Source organism: Calliphora vicina, chromosome 3, assembly GCF_958450345.1.
Source record: "Calliphora vicina chromosome 3, idCalVici1.1, whole genome shotgun sequence".
NCBI lineage: Eukaryota > Metazoa > Arthropoda > Insecta > Diptera > Calliphoridae > Calliphora > Calliphora vicina.
In genome coordinates, this window is record NC_088782.1 from 46397208 (window position 1) to 46418632 (window position 21425).

Below are 21425 nucleotides of genomic sequence, written 5' to 3' on the forward strand. Positions count from 1 at the left end.
ATTATTTGAAACCGTTGCACAATGAAGTTGTTCGCAAAATAAATGGTAATAAATATGTAACTTCTAAACTATTGTACAGTGATTTAAAAATATTTTATTTTGTAAATAATTAAGTAGAAAGTTAGAAATTTCAAAACAATACAAGGTTTGTGAATCACGTTAACGGTAGGTAAAAATATTATGTCCAAGTATTTGGTATTATTAATATCTTTAAATTCAAAAATTTTGATTAAATCATTTTTCTCATGTATAAAGGCCCTAACTCAATCAATTTTAAATTTACAGGGGATGGTAAAAACATAATTGAAACGGCATTATCAAAATTTAACTTTTGATTATACAATTGCTTGTAAAACCGTTATTTCTGATGCTATTTGCATTCAATTTTTGTGACGAGGTGTATTTGTTTATTTAAATACCAAAATTAACCGGAAAAATAAATGAAAATAATCACCCTTATTCTATTTGGCGTCGTCGAGATCGTCTTCAATATTGAGTCAAAAAATGGTATGTTTCTCCGATATCGATAACAATTGGAAACTTTTGACAGAATTGTATACTTTTATAAGTCGGGTTAAAGTACAAAACGCCGTCAAAAGTTACCAATTGTTATCGATATCGGCTTAACATATATGTACCATTTTTTGACTGAATATTGACGACGATATCGACGGCGCCAAATAGAATAAGGCGAATTTGTTGATTTTACGGGTTTGCCAATAAGAGATTCGATAGTTGAACTCTGGGTTCAGGACTTCCTGGTAAATTGGATAGTTTCAATGCTTGGTAGCAGGACCCTAGTGGATGATAGGATTAGAGGACGAGTTATCAGGGCTACACCGCATGGTGTAGTGTTGTCTCCTTGTTATGGTTACTATCGGTTAATTATATTCTCAGGATCTTTGAATCTAAGGATAGGAATATATTTGCCTATGCGATTCTAATCAAGGGGAAGTTTCATTCAACAACCAGTGCAATCATGATAGGTGATCTCTGAATCTGGGCCTAGCCTAATGAGTTAAGTGTAAACACAACGAAAACAGAGTTACTATTCTTCACGAGGAAATATAGGGTAGAGAGTTTTAATTTGACGAAAATAGACGACGTTGAGCTGATTTTATCAGAGGGAGCCATGTATCTAGGCACCTTCCATGATAACTAATTACTCGTATCATGAAAGAAAAATACTCAGGAAGGGCTAAAAAGTGTTCTTGCAGGAATTCCATTGGTAAGAATTGGGAACTACGACAGGCATGGTAAAGTGGATTCGAATATTATCCTAAACTTACTACACATTAAAAAATTATGTGGCAAGTGTGGCGGCTTGTTTGGAATCTTTGAGTCTTCTTTGGTTTGATTTGTGTGTTCCCAAGTAGGGACGAGTGGATTGGATCTGGACAGCTGTTTGAATTGTGTGCAGTTTTTACTAATGGGTCCAAGTTGGAACCTGGCATTGGGGCGAAGTTTATGTAGTATATAGACATTAATACAGGCAGAGATCTTAGCGATTTGGAAAGTCACGGACTCGATAAGGGTACGTCAAAATGTAGTCTTCAGGCTTTAAGGCTTTGAAATGTCATATACTTAGTACATTCGAGAATAGTGATGGACTGCGAGAGTTCTAGAGTCGCTTTGTGTTTGGTACCAGGGCACTGGAGCATACAGGGTAATGAGCTAGCAGATGGACTGGCCAGACAGCGTTCGGATCTGGAACTTATTAATAGATATCGGGGGTCCTCATATGTCATTACTATAGGTTGATCTTCGAAAGAGTCTGTGACTCTGTAAACCAACTCTGCAACAGTAGTACATATGTTGGATGCAAAAGTAACAAAAATACTAATTGGATTGGATAGGAGAAGTCTCAGGTCTTTAGTAGGAGTGATAATCGGTCACTGCTCCAATGAAGTCTTCATTGGTAAATGAGATAGTGACATACAGGACTTTTCTTGGATGTGCGAGGATATTGATGAGTTAGAAGTAGAAGAAAACATTTTGTGTAATTGTCCTAGATTACAGGGTCTCGGGCAAAAATGGCTAGAAGATAGACGAACTAGGGAATATATCTAGATATGAGCTAGGCAATCTTTTAGGCTTTATTAGGGGAATATGCAGGCTGTTTCAACTGACAGTCTTTGAAGAACCCCGGTCTATACTTATGTCCTTCAGATCGTAATATTATTTCATTTCACCTCAAGTGTTTCTTATCTTTTCATCTCTTCACATCTAGGTCAATGGATCCTATGGGTCTTCGAGTAGTACTTATCCCTTGTAATCAAATCTACGGGTTTGCTTCTAGCCTTACAAGGACTGAATTGATGGATATTCTAAAAAGTATTTCTGCCAGATTTTGAAACCATGAGATTATTTCCGGTTTCGTATTTAAAAAAAATATCCTTTTAACGAACGAATACTGAAAAAAATAAGAAGAAAAATAAACGTTTTCCAAACATTTCAAAACATATTTTCTTTTTATTAAATAAAACATCAGGTTTTGCATTTATATTACTAATAATAATAATTATTTCTTTTTTGTTTGTTTCTTCTTTTATCATTCATTAATTTTAAAGTTATACGTACTACTAATTCAAATTGTATTTTATGTTTATGCTTATTTTGTTGTGTATTATTTGCAAATTAAAATTAAAAAATGTCCATTTAAGCTTAAATTATGTATTTATGTTTTGTTATTGTTGGTTGGTTTTGTTTTTATAAACAGTCCTTAACATTAAAGTGTTTTGGCTGCATTCTGTATTTGATGATTTTATTTGTAATATTTAGAGAGGAGAGAGAACAACAAGCAGAGAAGGTAAATTCATTTTGTTTCAATGATTCTAGTTTTTTTTTTATTAATTGATGTTTAACATAGTAACATTAATGTTTTCTTTTTAGAGAAATAAATTAAAATTAAATAATAATTATGATGATGGAGTTACATGCCTGTGATGACTGTTATTAACGAAATTAAATTTTAAAAAATCTACCGATCTCAAGTAAAAGTTTGCCGTTTCCTTTGCAATTTAATATTGTTATGATAGCAATTTATTTATTAAAAAGATTACAAAAGAAAAAATAAAAATAAATTTTATTTTTTTTAATAAACAATATAAAAAATCGGTGGTTTTTATTAAGTTTTTCTTCCAGCTATTTTATTTTAATGATTTACCACATACACTCACTCACACACAAAAACACACACGCCCCTAAAGCATTTGAAAAAATAATAATAAAATAAAAACAACGTATGTATGTAACTCCAAATGTTGTATGTTTACAAATAACATTATGTAGCTTGCAGCTTTACAAACATAAATTGAAGAAAGAGAGGGAGAAAGGGAGGTAGGTAGAAAGGTATATGGAGCAATGTAAAAGTAAAAAATCAATATAAACTAAAGAAGATAAACAAAATATTACAAAATGTTATAAATTTACTACCACTCTACTGCCATTTAAGATAAGAATTGGACCACCTTCGTTTTAATATCAGTCGAAATAATGGACAAACACAAACAAATAGGTGGTAGCTTAAAAGTCACTATCGTAGTTGACATCTTGGGCTTGTGTTGATTCATCCGATCGCTCGGATATGGGTTCTAGGTCAGCATCTAGACCTGGATCATTCATTGAGGTTGGACAGCAGGGATGTGACATAGAATCGAAGGCATCTTTTATTTGATTGTTGGCACCCTTGGGATCCAAATCGGTGGCCCAACTAAAGTGCATGAGAGCCGAGTCAACATTGCCTAAAGTTTTATGAATTTTGCCTATTAAATAGAACACGACCGATTCCTTAGGTACAATTTCCTTGAGCTCTTCAAGTTCTTTCAAAGCCTCTTGATGTTTACCCAATGAGAAGTATATCGAACCACGATGGAAACGTGCCAATGGATTTTTAGGATCTAATGTTGCGGCGGTATTAAGGGTCTGCAGGGCTTGCTCTTTCTTTTGCATAAAGTATTGCATAGCACCAATATGCACAAGAATAACGGAATTCTGAGGATTGATTTTCAGCGCCTTAATGTAGTGCAATTCGGCCAGTTCGTATTTTTCCTGTTTTGAGTAGATGGTGCCGATGCCAAACCAGGCATTGTAGTGGCGTGGATCTCTGACAACAGCCGAACGGAAATAGTCCATGGCTCGGTCTAGTTCTTCGGTGAGTACGAGCTCATGGCCCAATAGCGTGTAACTATATACAAATTCTGGATCTACTTGTACGGCCCGCTTAAAGAACTTTATAGCTGTTTCATGCTCTTTATGCAGTGAAAAACAATTGCCCGCTACACACCATGTTATGGGTGAGGTTTTATCTTGATTGATCAGATCCTGGGCCAAGGCCGACAGACTTACCTCTTTTTGCAAGTGCCACAAAGACGAGGAATATATTTCCATATAATCTAAACGATAGGGCTCTTGTTCATGTATACGTTTAAATATCGCCACCGCATTCTCGTATTCTCTCAGTTCGTAGTGGCACATGCCGATTAATGACTGCACCCAACTGGAAGAAAAATGATGTTTTGGTATTGTAGCCTCTAAGTGTTTGATGGCGCCTTTACATTGAAAATGTGCTAATTGCTTAAAGCCTTCGCCTAGATCACGCATTAAGGTCATCAGACCATCGGCCGATTGTTTTTTGAGGGCGAGCAGGTGATGGGTCATAGTTTGGGCACTATTTAAACTGTTGTTCAGCTGTACTTTGGCATCCTCGTTTGAGCGATTAATGCCAGTCTGTGCCGAAGTGATTGTTTCCACTTTTTCCTTATCTTTGCGTATATTCTTTTCGCTAACCTTGTCGGCATTTGTTTGATTGGCATTCGATTTGTCTTCGATGAGTTCATTGTTTAGACAGATTTTGCCCATACGAGTTTTAGTTTTACGTGGCGGTGACCGAGGCTGAACGAACTTATTTGATATATTGGGCGACTTGTTGTTTTCCTTGACTGAATAAGCACTGTGGCTAAAGAGACGGGAACTTCGTCTCACAGCAGCATTAGGAATATTAGGAACTATTTAAATATAAAAAAAATGATCATCTGAGTACATTTAAAATATAATGGATTGGTTCATTTCACTTACCATTTGAAACATTGCCACTATTGTTGGGTGTACGTGGTGTTATATTACCGGTTTGTGTAAACACGGACGGTTTACTGCCGCCGCCAGCATTTGTTGATGTTTCTTTGCGATTTATTAGGGAACTAACGTGGCCCTTCATCTTTTTTCCTATTACTTTTTGTTCTTGATTGACTTCGGCCAGTGTTTGGGGCAATGGGGAATTCGTAACATTGAGATTAGTTTGTGTGTGACCAGCACCTAGACTGCCCAAAAATGAAGAATCTCCACCACACGGACTGTTTATAGGCAGTACACCGAAACTGGGTGTTGTGGGTGACATTGCAGACAGATATTTGAATTGTTTGCGAAATGGTGTACCAGCACCACCATCAAATTGTTGTTGTCCTTGTGCCGTAATGCTAGTTTGTTCGGAATTGGTTGTATAACCCACTGGAGTGTCGTCCAACATCATCATACTGGTGTTTTGCTGCCCCACTCCTTGACCAACAACGCCACCGCTACCCACACTCTGTCCAACATTCGTACCCCTTAGCATTGATATGGAACTATTTAAATTGTTATTGTTATTATTTGGTGTGGTTAATGCTTGTAACGCTCCCAGGCCATTGTTATTGGAAGGCGGCTGTATTTGCTGTTCTATGGGTGTGGAGAGTATATAATTTGAACTATTACTCAATTGACTAATAAAACCACCATCCACAGAAGCATTTGAATTTGTTGTGCCAAAATTTGAATAATTTATAGAGCCGCTTTCGTTTAGGCTGCCAAGATTTCCTGCCGCGCAGCCGCCACCACCAAACAGTATCATCGAATTTGTATTCACATTACCTTGGCATGTATTGAATATATCGGTATTGGGAATTTGAAAAATATTATTTGCATCGGGATATTCGCCCAACTGACAGAGATCGGCAAATGCTTGCCACATAAAGGGATTTAATTTTAACGCCTTGCGCAATGCCATGGTGGCAATTTTATTACGTTCCGTCTTCACACAAATTTGTGCTATCAACTGCAGTACAAAACATGCAACTTCGCCGAATTCCTTGACAATGTCGTCAAAGCAATTCTTCATATCACCAAAACCATTGATGGTTAGGGCACATTCAGCCTCGGAATATTTCTTAAGTTGGTAGGCACATTTCGCCTGCAAGAAACGACACTGTGGTGAACGACGAGATTTCTCTCGTAACAGCCAATAGGTTTGATGTATTAGATTTGAACGATAATAGCTGGTGGCTAAGATAAAGATGGTTTCATCAGTCTCCACTAGAAATAAAGAAAAATATATACAAAAAATGATAAATTTAATTATTTTAGATATATTCTATAAAAACTGATAATTTTCACATTTTTTTTTAACAAAAAAATAGTTTTTGCGAAAAGTAATTTTTCACGTTGACTCCCATAGTAAACCATTTGTACATAATAAGTAGTATGTGTTCCAAAGAACCATTTCATGATATATGAAAATATATCATAAATTCCTCCAAACAACTCAGAGCAAACATAAGTTTTTGGCCTTGTCTTCTGATTTTGATAATATTCGGTAAACACATTCCCTTTACAATCCTTTAAAATTTGCATACTATTAAATTACAAAAAATTATTTTTTTTTTTAATTCAAGAAAATTTACAACGTTTTTTATGAAGTCGATTTTGGATTTAATTGATATAAGGTGAATTTGAAAGATAATTATGTCCCTTTATAATTAATAAGTAAGAGAGCTATATGTATGTACCCTTCAACAAAAATTTACTTTAAAATATTTTTAGGTAAATAAAATTTTTAAAAAAATTACCAATTTTTTTAATTTAAAAATTGTTTTTTTTTTTAATTTATTAGTGAAAAAATGTTTATAAAAACAATTTTTTTTGGTGAAAAAAAAATTCGGCTAAAAAATATTTTTCCCGATTTTGACCTATTGTAGGTACGACTTACTATGGCCTTATATACGCCGTTGCAAAGGTCTTTGAAATATCTATTATTGGATATCCATATTGTCTATATTAATAACTTAGTAATCCAGATACAGATAAAAAAAATAATCGAGGTTGTCGTGGTTTTTTCCTTACATCTCAGGCCGATTGTCTCTAAAGGAACCGAGCCGGGAGAATTATGTTGATGTATGAATCATGTATGTAAGTTATTTGGGGGCTACGGATAGTTGATTTCAACATATAGACGAACAGACATACATGGCTATATCAAATCTGCTATAGCCATGCTATACCTCCGAATATAGCACTCGTACTTGTTTTTTTTTTAAATAAATTTTATTCGAGTAGTCGATTAATCGAATAATTTTTTATTCTAAATTGAAAAATGTTATTCATTCGAATAAAATATTATTCGAATAATTTTTAATATATAACCCTAATTGTGACCTTTGAATTGAATTCGAAGGGGCCGACAAATTTAAATTAGTATACCTTTCCGAATGAAGCATATCGACAAAATAGATGTTGGAGCTTTCACAATTTTGCAAATTTTCCTAATATTTTTAATTACAAAACTTATATGTATTTTGTTTGCATAAAGTGTTCCAAAGTCTGTTCAATATAAACATGGATTTTCGTATGAAGTTAATTAAAACCGGTATTCATTATTTTCCTTGTTCGATTGTAATGTAAAGAATTTCGCTAAGAACTTTTTTTAAATCGCATTCAAATAAATTAGCAAATATTTTTAATTGTATTTAGCTAATGCTTTTTATTCTAACACATGTTTAGCACGACAGCATTGACCTTAAGAAACTCCAAAAACCACATTCTATGATTAACTTACTTAAATCATCAAAACTTGTTCTAAATTTGGTGAGATCTTTTTTATTTTACAAGTGTAGAGTATAAGTAGGTTTGGGCTGTTCCCAATAAGCTCTTTCAACCCAATTTTTTAGCAGATTAATTCTCATTTTGAAAAAGGCACTGAATTTAATCCTGCTTGTATCCAAAAACTTTTTCCTTTTTTATTCCCTAACACATATTATTCAAAGTTAAACCATAATATATTAAAATTGACGACTTTATACCGAACTTTGCACATGATAGACAAAATTGTTGTTTATAAACTATAGTTGTCTTAAGACATAATTCCAAAATCTCATCATAAAATTAATAAATAGCAAATTATCGATTTTTTTAAAATATTTTTTTTTTACCTTCGGAACATAAACGCTCCGCCAGAAATACCGCATCCTTGTGATCATAGTGATTGAGACAATGCCATATGGCAGCCTAAAAAGAAATAAACCCTTTTGTACCAATAACAACAACCACAAGATTGCGAGGCATTACTTACCTGTACTGGTTCTTGTAGAATCATTTCTGTTTAAACAATATTGTTAATGTTGCAAATAGTTTGTATGAACTTTTCGTCCCTTATCACGTCTTTTTATACTTTGTTGTAAGTGTTTATTTGCTTATGCAAACAAACGTATCCTTTTTAATTTCAATTTAAACTTTTATTGTATTAAAAAACTTTTTAACACCCCACACATGTACATGTACGAAGCCAATGCACGTCTCTTGTATTTTGGTCGTAATATTAAATAGACTTGCAATGCTTGTGCTGCTGATGATGATGACGACCACCACCACCGCCACCAACAATAACCAAAATTAACAAACAAGCTATACTGCTGCCTGCTACACACAATTTTTTTGTGATACCTTAGTGAGCACTAAGGCCACTCTTTGAAAAAATTTCACCTTTAATTAATCGAATTTTTCGATCAATTTTCTTGATTATTTCACACCGAATTTGATTTCTTATTAATTACTAACAATTGTTTTAGGCATTTTTCTTGGTTTTTTATAAAAACGCAAGCATTTAATTAGAGAATTTATGTTTTAAAATTTAGGCAAAATGGAAAAAATCTCTAATTGATGAGAAAAAGTAAAATATTTTCTTCGTTTGGGGTACACAGTTGCAAATTCGCGTATGATTTACAGTTGGAAAAAATTGACAAATTGGACAAGTTTTGTTTTGCATTTGGCAATTCCCTGAAACGAGTCTCGCATATTTGAAGTAGTTGTTGTTGTAGTGTGTGGCAATATTTAAAAATGTGGCATTACCAAAGTACTGTTAATTTTCGTTTTCATTAATTACTTTATTGGTTTTGTTTTGATCTTGTTTTTCTCAAGAATATTGTACGAAAGCAGACCATTCATTAATTTTTCATTTTTGTGTTGGTTTCATTTGCTAAATTTTATAAAAGTTTTACAAAAAACAAATAAAAAAAAAATGTTTGGTCCTTAAACTGGTTACAAAATTATTATAGAAATGTTTCTAAAATTGTTTATATTTGGTTTAATACTCTTTGTATTAATTTATTGGTGAGTAAACATTTATAAATAATTAATGAAAATTGGGTGTTGTTTTCATTCTATTAGTGATTTGTGGTTTGTCAATAATGATTAATATTATTTGTGTGTGTTCATGATTGTTTTTTTATTTAAAATTTAGGATTTTGCCTAAAGCAATTAGTTGGATTTTGGTTAAGAAGTTTAAAGTTAAAGTACGTATTGGACGTATTAATCTACCGTATTTGGCCTTGAAAAATGTGAACGTCAGCAAAAGTGGATTTTCGGTGGTAAGTTGGAATTGTGGCTACATAATTTTTATATCTAGTTATATTTAAATGAATCAGTGTTAGTCATAGTTGCGTGCATTTTCTCAAAATACTGATATTAAAATTTAATTTATCAATTTGAAAAATGAAAATAATACCTATAATCGATGCAACTTATATTGTCTAATAGCGATGTGTTAAAAAATAGACAAAGTTTAGCAAAAATATTCTAATATAAAAAAACTCAAAAATTATTTAAAATCAGTGATTTTCATCTAAAAATTTGAAAATATTTTTTCGATCGTGTCTTTGAAACAGGGCATGGATAAAATTTATCCATGGAGTGGAAACTCTCCTGTATAACCCGTGTGTCAAAAATCTAAGAATGCATTAGTAAAAAAAGCTATGAGAATATTTCTATGATCAGGCCCTTAAAAATAGAGTAACAAAGATACGAGACGTAATTATCAAAAACCTATCTATGTTGTCAAAAATCATTATCTTGCAACAACAAAATACATGTTAGTCAATGTATGTATTTTGTTGTTGTATCAAATATGAAAAAAGGAATTATCTCGTCTCTATGTCCTTAAACATTACGAATAAAACTAAATTTTTCAATATTTTAGCAAATTGAAGAAATATGTCTGCGTAGCAGTTTCTTTAACACTGAAGTAACCAAATTATTATCGATTTACATACGAGATATACAAATCAATAAAGATATTAAATCAAAAACTGATGGAGGAACACCCAAGGAAGAACAAGAGCGTTATGCACGCATATCTCGTGAGGCGAGTGTGGAAAATGTACCGGATTTTAGGCAGGCAAAAGTGCCGCCAAGTATTTTGACATTTGCACAATTTATGGCCGTGCATATCAATAACATATCGGTGCTTGTAATGTATAATGATTTTGATCCTGGTTGGTATATACATGCTGTGGCCAAAGAACTACATTTGGATGGTAGTATTGTGCACAATGCTAAAACATTGCTGGTAAATGCGGCATTAAATGAGGCTCAGGTAGGATTAAATATTTTTAAAAAAACCTATAAAATGTATATTTGCAATATTATTGATTTTATTTTTAGGCAAAAATGTTAAGACATTGCCCAACAAGACGTCAATCTTTGGAAAACTTAAATAAAATACGTCCTTGTTTGGGAGAAATTAGTTTTGATATTGCCCTAGATGCCACATTATTTGCACAGGGTCCTTTATCAGTGGATGTAAGAGATTTTTAATTATATTTAATTTATAAAAATATGTACTACTAATATAATATATTTAATATTTTGCAGAAATTATCTTTGGCCATGAATAATGCCAAATCTACGATACATGGTGGCCTCTATGATTTTCTAAGAGAAGCTAAAAAACGTACACTTCCCCAGGAATCTACCAAAGAAGATACTTATACATTTAATCCGTTATCAACATCATGTAATACATCCTCAACGCCGTCGTTTCAACGGCCCACTCGTCCAAATTACAATAACGAATCATATCAAAAAATTGCTCCTATAATACCAAAGAATTTTAATTTTATAATACAAGCAGCCACATTCTCAGCGGTTAAAGAGAATTCACAAAATGATTTCAGTGCAAAAATGCAACTATTTAGCGTATGTTTGGTTTTTAAATGCTTTTATGATATTTTTATAACCTTCACCATTTGCGACCCCATAATGTATTTGTTCTGGATCGTTATAGATAGCGGAGTCGATAAAGCCATGTCCGTCTGTATGTTGAAATAAACTTTTTGAAGCCTCCAACTAAGTTTCATATATGATATCCGCTTTAGTCTCGGGAAAATAAGCAAAAGTACAGTATTCCTTGATATTTAACATATTGATTCATTAACATATACAATATGAATATCTAATGATAAACAATTCACCTTAGAAGTTCGGACCGACAATGGGTTAAAATTGGGAAAACTATTTTGAACCCTATCTTTGTTCACCATTTTTTTCATATTTTTTTAAGACCAAAAACCTTTTTTTGAACCATATAAAATGTTTCGCCAAAAAAAAATTATTTTCATTAAATTTTTTTTTTTTCATAAAATTATAACTACCTTTCTACGGCATAATTACGCCACAGAAATTCGGACCGACAATAAGTCAAAATCGGCAAAAATACTGTTTAACCCGATTTTTATATCCTTCACCTTCGTGAGAAGGGTATATATGTTTGTCATTCCGTTTGTAATTTCCACAATATAATTTTCCGACCCTATAAAGTATATATATTCTGGATCCTTATAGATAGCGGAGTCGATTAAGCCATATCCATCTGTCCGTTCGTCTGTCTGTCTGTCTGTTGAAATCAATTTTCTGAAGACCACATAAATATTTTTCAATATCAATTTTTTAACCCGATTTTTTTTTTCCCCAAAAAAAAAAATTTTAAATTTAAAAACTAATTTTAAAATAACAATTCAAAAAAATGTTTCCCAAAAATGAAAAAAAAATTGTTTTGTTATATTTAAAATTTGTATTTTTAAGTATTTTCGGCACAGCCGATTTATGTTTTCCACATAAATTGTTTTAAATTTTTCTCTTAAAATATACTTTGGTGAAGGATATATAATGTTCGGTACAGACGAATATAGCTTTCTTACTTGTTTTTATATAAATTTATTATTTGTTTCAGATAACTGGAGAATTTAATTCCAAATCATTTAATGAAAATGCTCATTTGCCCACAGTATGTACTAAACTGACACTACAGCATTTGGATATTGATACCAAATATGAAAAATTATTATTTATTGAACAGTTCACTATAGACTCAATGGTAAGTTCATATTTGAATTTTTTGCAAAAAATCATTAGGTATTTAAAATATATGTAATATATTGCAGCTACAAGACGATATTTTAAATTTGTACGTTAAATTGAAGACTTTCCAAATAATCTACAATCATTGTGAGATTTACGACTGGGTTCACAACAACTTCCTCTCAAGTAAACGACAAAAACAACAGCAACCAATGTTGCTGCAATACAAACAAAAATCATTGCCCGATCATTTAGGCAACTTACAAAAACAATGTTCCCGACAATATAGTGATGCCACAGCCGCATCAGCTGAAAGTGTAAATGGTGAAAATAAAAACACTTTCCTGGAATCGATAATGAAACATATTGTAGTTAAGGGTTGTGCTGAATTGTTTAATGTCTCGATGCTAATGAAATTGGATGACGATGAACATGCTGGCATGAGTGTTAGTCATACACGTTTGGTGCTCGAACAAATTGATGAGAAACGAAGTTCTATCTATAAAACCAAAATATTTAATTTGCTATTGAATCAACGGCACTGGAGTGTGGAACTTATGATCGAGTCACTATGGTGGTCGCTGGGTAATTCAATAAATGATACTAACAACCTAAAGAAATCCCATTCGCCGGGTTCCCCTTTCTTTTTGGGTGTTAGTTTAGTGAAATTAAGTTCCTATTCAAATGCCACTAAACTAGAGGTATCTATACATACATTACGTACTGAGTACAGTATGACTTTGGCAAATTTTGTTGTTAAAACAGTTAATTGTATTAAACAATATGGTGGCCTTAAAACAGAAGGCAATATGGTTAAACAAAAAGCCTTGCAAACTGTGGAACCACCGGTTAATCTATTGATATCAGCTAAAATCAAAGACATTACCGCCTACTTTGTTAATCATCATAGGGCGTGTTTGCTGTTAAGTTTCTCCGAAATAACTCTAACCCGTACTCATCAAATTTCCCATTTAAAATTGGAAGAATTTCAAATGGCTATAATGCGTTCTATGACGGCTTCATCTTTGTGTCTGAATGACTTTACCGATATATTTGCAAACTGTAAATTGATACGTTTGGAATATGAAAAGTTGGAGAATAAAAGACCTAAATTATCGGTATATATACCGGGCAATACAGAGGCCATATGGAATTCAAATTTACATATGCACATACTGACATTGGCCCGTGATATGCAAGAACTAAAATGTGCTTTGGCTTTGCCACAAAAAGAGAAATCACCTTCGCCCGTTTCCCAACACACAGATCCGAATAGCAAGAAATTAATTATAGAATTGTCGGCTGAACGTAGTACCGTGTTTGAGATAAAATTATCCGATCGTCATTCCATGCAGTGGTTTGTGGAAAATCTTTTCTTCAGTCACAAAGAGGGAAATTTCATTTCGGCCGAAAATATTTTCATAAAAATAGATGATGAACACATATTTACCCTAAAAGATGTAGATGTGCATTCGTTGGCCAAACTGGATATGTTAACGCATGAAAGAGCCAATTGCGAGGGTTTCCTCTTGCCCACAAATAAAGTGTGGGTAACAACTATTGGGGCATTTAAGGTTGGTGAAGATGATATTTGACATGTGGTCTTGTTTTATCATATTTTTGTTTTAATTACAGGCTATATTCCCTTACGATCATGACTTTTATGATGCAGTGCAAAATCAATTTGTGTCACATTTTAAATGGCTGAAAGTGGTGCACAATTATAAAAAGAAACCTTTTACAGCCAGTTCTCCGCTGCCTAGTGATATTGTAATACAGGCAAGTATTTTTTATATATAAGATTGTCGATTTTTTTACTAAAAAACAATCTAATTTCAATTTTGTATTTCAGATCAAAGAATTTCTTTTGGAAATCAGTGATGATCCTTTTGAAGTTAAACTGCGTGATAATTATGTGCTGTTGGTGGATGAATATCTGGAGGGCCTTAAGCGTAAGACACTCTTTGATAAAAAGATTGCCGAAATATGTTCGAAAACTCTGCTGGTGCCAGCTGGCACCATTGAAACTCTACATGCCACATTGGTGAAAAAGAATTCGGAAATTTATATACAACGTTCCAAGAAAATACGTGAAAGTGGACCAGTGCGCACTCGTTTGTTGGCTTGGATTATGACTGATGTAGAAATCATGGCCATGGCTGATCCCTCAATACATGGCACCAACAATGTTACGCGCATTATGAGAGAAATTGACTCAGAAAGTCCTTGGCCGGAGGAGAATTTGGAATTTACAACACTGTGGTGTCGTAATGTTCATGTCAGCTGTTCGGAGTGGAAATTTATGCTTAGAGATTTTCCTCAGCCCATGTTTTATGTGAAGACGATGAGTTTATTTGGCATACTATGTGGTGCTGAGCAGGCTGCATCTAAGAGGGCAAAACGTGATGTTTTCATAGAGGTGGGAGAACCATTTGGCACAGATGTGGTGCAGCGCAGTATGACCGCCTTGAAATTCTACCACGATTTCAACTGTGATTTAGAATTTTGTAGTTATGCCTTTGGACCCTGTTGGGAGCCAGTGATGGCTCAATGTAATTTGAGTTTTGAAAAAATATCAGCCCCCTCCAAAGATCCCAGTCCTCCGCTACCATTCTGGGATAAAATGCGTCTTCTATTCCACGGACGCTTGACAATGATTGTTAAACAATTCACGGTGCTATTGCATGCCTCATTAGATCCCTACAATACCACCGAAGAAATGGAATTAACTTGGAATAATGCCGGCATTGTATGGACAAATGCTAAAATTATGTTTAAGGGAGAATTAAATGTCACCGTACGTACGGCATCACGTTACGACGATTGTCGTTTGTTACATTTTCCTCATTTGAAATTAACCTTTAAATTGAATTGGGTGTGTTTGGCCAATCCAAATGATCATCATGCTGCTATGCCCTGTGCTCCAGACAAATTACCCGAATACTCTTCGAATCAGGTGCATGATTCCTTTAGAGCTTTTCGTTCTATCAACCTTAATATATGGATATCATTTGAAACTAAATCCAAACCGGGTATGGAAATTGAAAGTGATATACCAAGTTTGGTGTTGTATGGCAGTACTTTGAGATGGTTTGAAAGTTTAAAACTAATACTGTCCGGCGTGACAAGACCCACACGTAGAGGTCCGGTATTTAATAATGTGAGGCCGCGTAAAAAGCAATTAAGTCGCCACTATAAAAAGGCCAATCTACAAATGAGTTTACATCGTTTTCAAGTTCTCTACTGGATGTCCCATGCCAGACACAAAGGTTTTCAACTTAATGGCGGACGTGTGTCATTCTGCTCCGAGTATCTACTGTCTCTGTCACACATAGATGATGGTCTTATACATCGTCCACGAGCCGATTGGTCCACCATTTATATGAATTGTGAACTAAATGATGCTGAGATCTGGTTAAAAAGTGTTGAAACGGAAAAATTCGATAGTTCATCGGAGAATATCGCCAATGCTGACAACTGCAATAAGGTGCGTTTTTATTTCTTGAGTGTTGGTCGGGTTTCGTATGGTCGTGAGGCTCTCATACAAACTGGCAATGAGGAGGAGACGAATAAAACGAAATCTACCACCCCCACTCACAAATTGGTTGTGTATGATTTGAAAGGTGCTTGGACGAAGAATAATCGTGATGTGGCCTTTGCCTTATTTGATTCGTTTATGAAATCACAAAAGCTGAAAAATAATCTGTCCACTGAGGCTGTGAAAAGTTATCGCAAGGAGGGTAATTCTAATATTATGAAGCATAAACGCAGTGATAGTGCAATAGCGCTAACAAGCAATTCCGGAGAAGTGTTACCACGTAAGTGAAATGAAAAATTTAACTATTTGTAGGTGTTTAAAATGAGAATTATTAGATGTGTTTTTTGTGGAAAAATTGTTAATCAAATTTTTTTGCAATTGATTAGTTAAGCAACAATTTTCAGTATTTATTGTTTTAAAATTAATTAAAATGGAAGCAAACATTAAAATTATATTTATATCGAAAATATTTCTGGTTTTCTTTCAGTTGCTAACACCAATGCAACAATAAAGAAACCACAACCTGCTAGTCATGCTACCGCCATGTTACAGCAACTTATAGCCGAAGCAGATCATAAATTCAATGTGTACAGCGATGATCAGAATACTCAGTCAAGAGAACTGCAATTGCAAGGCTTGCAAGCCTGTTCGGCTCATGATGTTATACATGAGAATTGGTCCATTTCTTTGGTAAACTCGCAAGTCTTACTTAAGGGCTCCGAAACGTCGGGTTATGTCATTATAAGTGCGGCCAAGGCTGAAATATTACAGCGAGTACATCGTCCCGTTTGGCGAGATCGTTCCTTGGTATCGAAAACTACTTGGAAAGGTTTGCTCGAATGCATGCAGTACTATGCCACTGTTAGTGCTGGAGAACATGATTCTCTATTGGAACGTGAAATAATGTGGTTAACTGTAGACAATATACAAGACAAAGATGATGCGGTTATACATGACCTACCCGATATACCGCATTTGGTGGGCAGTGGTCGCAGTGTGGGTGGTGTAGTGTCCGAAACGGTGGGTGCCTCATCAAGTGAAAATGCTGGTGAAAATCAGCCCATACAATTGCAACGTATTGTTTCTCGCTGTAAATGTGAGTTCTTCTATGTTAGTTATGGCGACACTATAGATCCCAATACTATAACCGATATGCCACCACCTCCATCCGAAGAAACTCTATCGCCCTGGGAAAGACAAGATGATCCGGTTGATGCCTTTACCTTAATGCATCATGATTTAGATGTGTGCACTAATTCCCTGCAATATGCCATGATTTTGGATATTGTCAACAATCTATTGCTGTTTGTGGAGCCACAAAGAAAACAGGCTTTGGAGAAATTGGCCAGAATGCGTTTCCAACTGCAGTTGCACTCGACTGAAGATCAAAAACGTCCCATACAACAGAAACAAACGCTAATACGAAGTTTACTCATGAAAATACGTTCACTGGAGAAAGATATACACTTCATAAGTCAGAGAGCCGATGAAAGTGACACCATGGAATGGAAATTGGAATATGATCGTGTGCAAAAACACATAAGAGAAAGCAAAGAAGAGTTAAACACTCTCAGTGAAGAACTCGACATGATGTTGTTGTGCTACAAGGAAACGCAACTCTCACAATTGAGTAAAATCTCCAATGTGCGTTCGGACAAGACGGTCAGCATTGTAAGGGCCAATGAGATTTGTTTCAAACGTGCCCAATGGCGTCTAACCGAAACGGATGGTCAAATTGGTATAGCAGATTTGGTGCTAAGCGGCTTCTTGTATACCAAAAAATCAAAAAGCGATGACTCCGTAGAACATCTCTTGGAGTTGGGCAATATACGCATGAATAACTTAATACCGCGTGAAATATATAGAGAAGTTTTGGTGCCCACTGAAATACAAAAGGACATGCCTGTCGACACTCACAAGCGTGTGTTGAGAGTGTTTTGCCGCGAAAAACCACCCGTGGGTGGCATATCGGTTAAAGAACATTTCGAAATCAACGTGGCCCCCATAACCATTGCAATTACTAAGAAATTCTATTCCACTATGCTGAAATTCTGTTTCCCCGATCGTGATGCCTCCGAAACCGAAGCTGTTGATGATATTGAAGAAAACTCTTCCAGTTCATCGTCTTCCTCTAATTTGCAGGCAAAATCTTCGAAAAAACCTTCCAAATCGAAAAAATCCTCCAAAGATTCTGAATTCTATGTGAAAATCGAAAAGGATGATGTGGAGAAAATGAAAGAACGTGCCGAAAAGAATAAACTATTTATTTACATTAAAATTCCCGAGGTCCCGGTGCGTGTCAGCTACAAGGGTAATAAGGAGAAGAATTTGGAAGATATTACAGACTTTTCTTTAGTTATACCCACACTGGAATATCACAATGTCACCTGGACCTGGTTGGATTTGCTGTTGGCCATGAAATCGGTGAGTCGTAAGGTGATTTTGTCTCAAGCGATCAAACAAAAGTTACAAATACACCGGCGGCCACCAACCACAAATCAAAGTGAATTTTCTTCACCGCCCGAAGAGGACAAAGCGATAATGTTGTTCGGAAATCGTTTAGCGGTAAGTGGATTTCTTATGCTTTATTTAAGTGTTTTAATATTTGTATGGAAACAAAAAAATCTTTAAGCTATGGCCAGGAACTCTATCAGAATTTTTTTCAACTAAAATTTTTTTACAAAAAATAAATCTTTTGTTTTCATAAAAAAAATGTTCATAAAAACATTTTTTTTCCCCAAAATATTTTTTTCACCAATATTTTTTTTATCAAAATATTTTTTTCATCCAAAAATTTTTTACATAAAGAAATCTTTTGTTTTCATAAAAAAAAAATTTCATGTAATTTTTTTTTCATAAAAACCCCCAAAATATTTTTTTCACAATTTTTTTTTTTATCAAAATATTTTTTTTCATAAAAATTTGATTTCACAATTTTTATCAGTGTTTAAAAAGCTACGATAACTAACAAATTTTTAACTGTTGCTACAATTACTGCTTCAAAATAGTGTATGTAGCGGTAGCAGTAGCATTTGTCTTGTTTCGTTTTCTTGTTTTTTTTTAAAACTACTGCTACCTTCAAAATATAAAACTCTTAACAGAGCAGTAGTAATAAAACATGAATTGTAAATGAAGTAGTAGCATAAAAATACAAATCATTGCTATTGCTCTATATCGAGTTTTAATTTTTATTATTTAGAAATAAGGTAGCAGTTAAGTAGCAGTTGATGCAGCAGTTAAGGTAGCAATAAAAGTAGTCAAAAAAGAAAATCTTCAGTCATAACACCAAAATTGACAGAATTAAACACTGTAGTTCGTGTTGCTAACAGAAAGATGGTGTTGTCTGTGTGTATAACAAAAAAGCCGAACTTTTGTTTACAACACGACCATGACTTATTTTATTGCTACCTCAACTGCTACTTAGCTGCTACTTCAACTGCTACTTAACTGCTACTTCTTCTACTACCTCAACTGCTACTTCTATTACTCCTAATTTTAAAAGTAGCAGAATTAATAAAATAAAACTAATGACTCTGCTACATCAAAACTTTTTCTTTTTTAAGGTAGCAATAGAAAATAAATTACTCTGCTACTTTAAAATTTTTCTTTTATTGGTACTACTACAACTACTGCTACTGCTAAATGTGTAGGTAGCAGTAGTAGTAGTAATTGATTGACTCCGAGTTTTTATAAATTTTTTAACTAGACTACTTGTATTTTTTCGTTGCTACTGCTACTTGTAGTCTAGTTTTTTAAACACTGATTTTTATACTTATCTTAAAGTATATTTTGGTGAAAGGGATATAAGATTCGGCACAGCTCTCTTACTTTTTTAATAAAATTTTGACATGTTTTGCAAAACTTTTATGAAACAAGATCCTTAACATGACCTTACAATTGTATTGTTTTCTAAACCACTTTCTATTAAAGTTATTGTATATTTGGCTAAATGAAATTTAAAAATGTAAGGCCATAGACAACATATAGATAGGTAACTGAGACCCAAAACCTAAGTCTGTTGTAAAAACCTAATTGATACTTTAAAATTTCAAAAAGCACCAAATTCATGAAAAAACGCGTATTTCTCGTAAAAAAGCACTAAGAAAAATAGTTTCCAATTTTCAAAGAAAATGCGTTCCAGGAAAAATTTAAGAATTTGTTCTAAATTAAGTAAATCTAGATCCGGTACTATCAGATACAGTTTAGATTCTTGAACTAGTGATATCCATTACTTCTGGAACCTTTTCAAGAAATATTGTTGTGATTCTATAATATTTATAATAAAGAGTTTTTAAGGAACTAGTTTTTTGGTAATAGTTATACATTAGTTCCTCACTACATCAATAACAAGGACACATAGTATATATAGCTTCGGAACAACTTTTTGGAACCGGTTTAAAAAAATAAAAATCAATCAAAAATTTAATAAATTTCTTTTCTTTTTAATCATTCAAGTATAACGATTTTTTCTTTAAGTTTTCTAATTAAAATCACATAGTTCAAGAATTCTTTTATGTGTTCTCTAAAACTTCCGTAGAAGCAGTTTCGAATGTGACAATTTTGAACCAAAATCATCGATTAAAGAACATCGAACTAGACATCCAAACTAGACTTAAGTAAATAAAATTGAAACCAAACAATTTTTCATCACAAAAAAACGATAAATTCAAGATTAAGGAACAGACAATGTATTATACGTATTGATAAGATAATTTCTGATATATGTATATAAATGTTTTAATAACTTCTAGAAAATTATAAAATTAAAAAGTTACAGTTTCGATGTTAAGTTTAGTGACACCAAAGATTTTCAAAAGGCACTAAAAATAGCACTAGGCACTAACTCGAAAAATTTTCGCGTCGAATATTTTTAAAAGCACTAAAAACAGTGCTTTTATTTACTCTCTCCTTCCGTTATATGCGTTTATTCTATGTGTAAGGCTTTGCTTTTGAGATTTAATTATGGATATCTGAGAGAATAATTTGATGAATTCGTTCTGAGAATTTCCGAAAAATGTAGATTTTGGAAGAATTTGGCCCAGAGATATTTTTGCATACAATTTGAAACACTAGCACCAGTTATCATAATAATTATTTCTTTAATAAAATTTTCTTTACAGGGTGAAAATCGCAGTCAACGCAAAGGTGTGTTTAAGTTTTCTTCAAGCAACAAATGATTTAATTCGTTATATTTCACGCAATAGTATTATGTTAGTAAATAAACACAAACATAAAATATTAATTTATTAAATTAATTTCCATTTATTTATCAACTATTATTTCTCTTTCTTAACTGTTTTTAATTTTTATTTAAAAATACAATTTCTTGTGTTTCTTTCTGCTGTGTATTAATTAATGTGTTAAGAGTTGAAATAAAAATTGAATTTATTACTCTATACTTTTTTCTCTATATAATTTTGTTTTTTTTTTTGTTAAAATACATACAATG

The 21425-nt window shown here is 33.4% G+C and overlaps 2 protein-coding genes across 3 annotated transcripts; one reads left to right on the top strand and one right to left on the bottom strand.

The window, feature by feature from the left end:
* Positions 1 to 2452: 2452 nt before the first annotated feature.
* On the bottom strand, positions 2453 to 8992 carry Cdc27 (cell division cycle protein 27). 2 transcript variants are annotated; one of them, XM_065506531.1, is made up of 4 exons: positions 8378 to 8992; positions 8238 to 8313; positions 5077 to 6345; positions 2453 to 5006 (listed from the first exon to the last, which is right to left on the bottom strand). In XM_065506531.1, the coding sequence occupies exons 1-4, from the start codon at positions 8399 to 8401 to the stop codon at positions 3526 to 3528; spliced, it is 2850 nt and encodes a 949-aa protein (XP_065362603.1). In that variant the 5' UTR covers positions 8402 to 8992; the 3' UTR covers positions 2453 to 3525. The 2 variants fall into 2 exon arrangements, with proteins under 2 accessions (XP_065362603.1, XP_065362604.1); XM_065506532.1 differs by lacking the exon at positions 8238 to 8313.
* Positions 8993 to 9303: 311 nt separating this feature from the next.
* On the top strand, positions 9304 to 21405 carry hob (hobbit). Its single transcript, XM_065504078.1, has 11 exons — positions 9304 to 9414; positions 9545 to 9671; positions 10280 to 10675; positions 10744 to 10881; positions 10954 to 11277; positions 12311 to 12454; positions 12522 to 14012; positions 14074 to 14217; positions 14291 to 16256; positions 16464 to 18541; positions 21097 to 21405. The coding sequence occupies exons 1-11, from the start codon at positions 9362 to 9364 to the stop codon at positions 21151 to 21153; spliced, it is 6918 nt and encodes a 2305-aa protein (XP_065360150.1). The 5' UTR covers positions 9304 to 9361; the 3' UTR covers positions 21154 to 21405.
* Positions 21406 to 21425: the final 20 nt, after the last annotated feature.